Source organism: Loa loa, assembly GCF_000183805.2.
Source record: "Loa loa unplaced genomic scaffold supercont3.614, whole genome shotgun sequence".
Classification (NCBI taxonomy): domain Eukaryota; kingdom Metazoa; phylum Nematoda; class Chromadorea; order Rhabditida; family Onchocercidae; genus Loa; species Loa loa.
Genome location: NW_018108794.1, coordinates 16517 through 19804, shown reverse-complemented (window position 1 = coordinate 19804; position 3288 = coordinate 16517). Strand labels below are relative to the sequence as shown.

Sequence of the window (3288 nt, the reverse complement as noted above, 5' to 3'; positions counted from 1 at the left end):
CATAATTTCATCAAATAGACAATAAAACTCATAAAGCATTTTCAAACGTAGTACAATTGTTATCATTCATATGACACATTTCTGTGTTGATAAAGCTTGAATTTTCTTCCGCTGTAACATCATTTCGTCACATTCTAATTGCACTGTGAAAATTGCTATTGCAAGAATCATTGTGTAAATTGCATATTTGTTACTATTCAAACAAAAGTTTATTTTTTATTTTTTTATCTTCTCTTCTCTTATTTGCAGCCTCAACTTCCAACATTTTTCTAATTTTAAAAACTCACCTTATAATATGCTGAATGAGTCGATCATAGAAAAATTTTCCTGTAAAACAAATTGATTATAATGTATATGTACAAGAAAAAAAGACTATTCCCAGGAGAAAATATCGAAAAAAATCTTTTCTATCTTCTTTCTTGCTGTAATTAAATGAAAATGGGATTAAATCTAGTTGAAAAATATAACTATTTAGTATTTGAAAATGGTTAATTGAGTAATATGAGTAAGTTTAATCGAATTTAACTTTTTACTCAATTTCATCAAACTCCAAATATTAAGCCTTTAACTCCTCGCCTTCACAGCTTTTTGTTTGTTTTAATGGTACCTCTTACGTCATGTACCCACAACTACTGCTATAATTAAGCTTCTAACGTTTCGAGATATAAATTAAGAAATGCTATCCAAAGTCAGGACTGAGTACGAATGATGACATATAGAAAGTGGTTTGTTATGAAACTAATGAATTTAATGATACCTCTTAAATGCTAAAAGTAAAAAAAAAAACACTCGGATATAATGCGAAATAATAAAGATAAAATGAAGACATCATTCCTTATGAATTTTTAAATCAAGAAAAAAAAAAACTTAAGCCTACTCCAGCAAACGAAAAAAAAAAAGTGCAGAACAAAAACAGATGATCAGAACTGAAGTTGTAAGACGACAGACAAAATGGACTTTTGCAAAATGACATGGCTTTAATAATATGTAACACCAATGATTACTTTACTTTTTCAGAAAGCATTAACGTTGGCAATCAGTGACCGGTGAAACTTTAACTGGCTGTATGCATTATCTTTTCTTCGGTTTCTCCACAAATTTATCAATCAAGCCAACCAATAAGTTTCTTACTAACTGCCAATAATACTTCATCCCTAATCTTAAAAATATAAATGTAAGACTAGAAATTTTTGAGGTTAAGAAGATGTTGTTAAATCCAAAATGATACAAAATAGTGAAATTATCACTGTATGTATAATTTTGGTCATTTTCAAAGTATTTAGAAAGCAAAACTATGGTTGCCAAAATTTATGGCATAATTTGTGAATTTTTACATACTCTGTTTTAGCTTCAAGATTCGACGTTCAGAATTTTACCACATTAGATATTAAATCTCAACAATAATTATCAACAATTTCAGAATATAGAATCATTCTTCGTTCAGATTATCAGGATTCAATCTTCTGACGACTATTTATTCAATTCCATAATAATTCTTTCATTGTCTAAATCCTCTTTTATAAAATGATGGGAAAATTCCATCTAATTAATCATTAGTACTTTATTATTTCAATTTCTTAATGCCCCCTTCCAGCTTTTTGTTTAAACTATTTGCTAATATTATTCAATACATAATCATTAGTGATCATAAAACAGCTCACTTTCATGTACTGAATATAGTTTTTCCGCCACCTCTCTATTCATACATATTCTTTTCGCTCCTACAATTTCCAGGTTATTAGCCAAAATTTCATCCCAAATAACCTAAAGAAACATAAAATAAGTGCAATACAGGAATAATAAATATCCGGAAACGAATTTGTTTGACTCCCTCGTTGTTAAACTTTGTTAGAGTATGGATACATGTGTCTGTGCAGTTGAACTTTAAAACACAAAAAGCTTTGTTATTCTCCCTCACAAATCATATGACTGCAGTGACAATAATCCATTTTGTAAACTTTACAAGAACTGAAACCTGGATCAAAATATGCCACAACTTTTATTCAACAGGATTCCCGAAAACTTTACTTTCCTCAGTGATCAGTCAGTAATTTTGTAAAACGTTCAAATTTAAAAATAAACTAAAACACCTAAGTTAGCATTAAACCCTTTTTTCTTCGCCTAATTTGTTGAAACCAAAAAAGTATGAATTATTAATGAAGAGCGGAAAAAATGGAATTAACCTGATGTTTGAATATCTTATTGTCGACAAAGATGGAGAGAAAAAAGAAACCTTGGTAATATACGGTACTGCGACAGCTTCCGGTTTGATCATTGCAAAGGTCAATGAAAGCATTCTTTATCAGTTAAACTCTAACTTCGTCAATCGGAAACACTCCGGAAAAATACAGCTGGAACCCAATTCGAAAGGTAAGACCGGAAAACTTTTTGCTAGTACAACAGAACAAAACACACTGAATCCAATCTGTACATCAAAAACATAGCCCATTTTTAGCAAACATCTGGTCCAATTACACTGCCTGAAATTCTAATCCGTAATAAAATAGTAAAGCCACAAAACCTCCAAGACTTACGGAACGAAGAAAACCGAAGTACCAGGGTAGGTATTCCTTTCGACGATTTCACGGTCCGTGAATTATGAACTATCACACAGGATGGATAACAGCTGCTTATGATTAGAAGAAGCGAAAGTTAAAGTGGTTGGTTGTCCTGAACGAGTTCCTGAAGCAGTTTTGTAATTCCGGTGTATCTCAGTGTTTTCCGTTACTTGCCCACTTTGAGCATTTCTTGAGGTTTTTTTTTTTTCGTGCGAGATTAACTCAGCAACATTGCATTAGTGATTATGTGACACTGATCAAAGTAACACTTGCTCAGTGTGTACCGTACCGGAAATGATGCAGTATTTGTAAGCATACTTTCTCTTCTTCGTGTAAGACAACTCAAGAATTTGTCCCAGCAAGTCATATCTGTAATCGATTGTTACGATTATCACGAAATGACCACCAAATTATTATTATTATTCTTATTATTATTATCATTATTATCATTATTATTGTTATTGTTATTATTATTATTGTTGTTATTATTATTATTATTAGTATTATTATTATTACTATTATTATCATTATTACTATTATTATTATTATTACTATTATTATTATTATTATTACTACTATTACTATTATTGTTACTATTATTATTATTGTTATTATTATTATTATTATTATTGTTATTATTACTGTTATTATTATTATTATTATTATTATTATTATTATTATTATTATTATTATTATTATTATTATTATTATTATTATTATTATTATTATT

At 29.1% G+C, this 3288-nt stretch overlaps 2 protein-coding genes across 2 annotated transcripts in view; one reads left to right on the top strand and one right to left on the bottom strand.

Moving 5' to 3' along the window:
* Positions 1-2488, bottom strand: part of LOAG_18873 (hypothetical protein) — a 4224-nt gene extending 1736 nt beyond the window's left edge. The window contains exons 1-3 of the mRNA XM_020451534.1: positions 2234-2488; positions 1662-1764; positions 288-327 (exon numbers count right to left, since the gene is read on the bottom strand). Of these exons, the coding sequence (XP_020304672.1) occupies positions 288-327; positions 1662-1764; positions 2234-2296 (206 nt within the window). The 5' untranslated portion in view covers positions 2297-2488. The remainder of the gene's footprint in view (positions 1-287; positions 328-1661; positions 1765-2233) is intronic.
* A 121-nt stretch (positions 2489-2609) lies between these two features.
* The window catches only part of LOAG_12034 (zinc finger protein), a 5671-nt gene continuing 4992 nt past the window's right edge, over positions 2610-3288 (top strand). The window contains exon 1 of the mRNA XM_020448465.1: positions 2610-2753. The gene's annotated coding sequence lies outside the window, so the exon portion shown is untranslated. The remainder of the gene's footprint in view (positions 2754-3288) is intronic.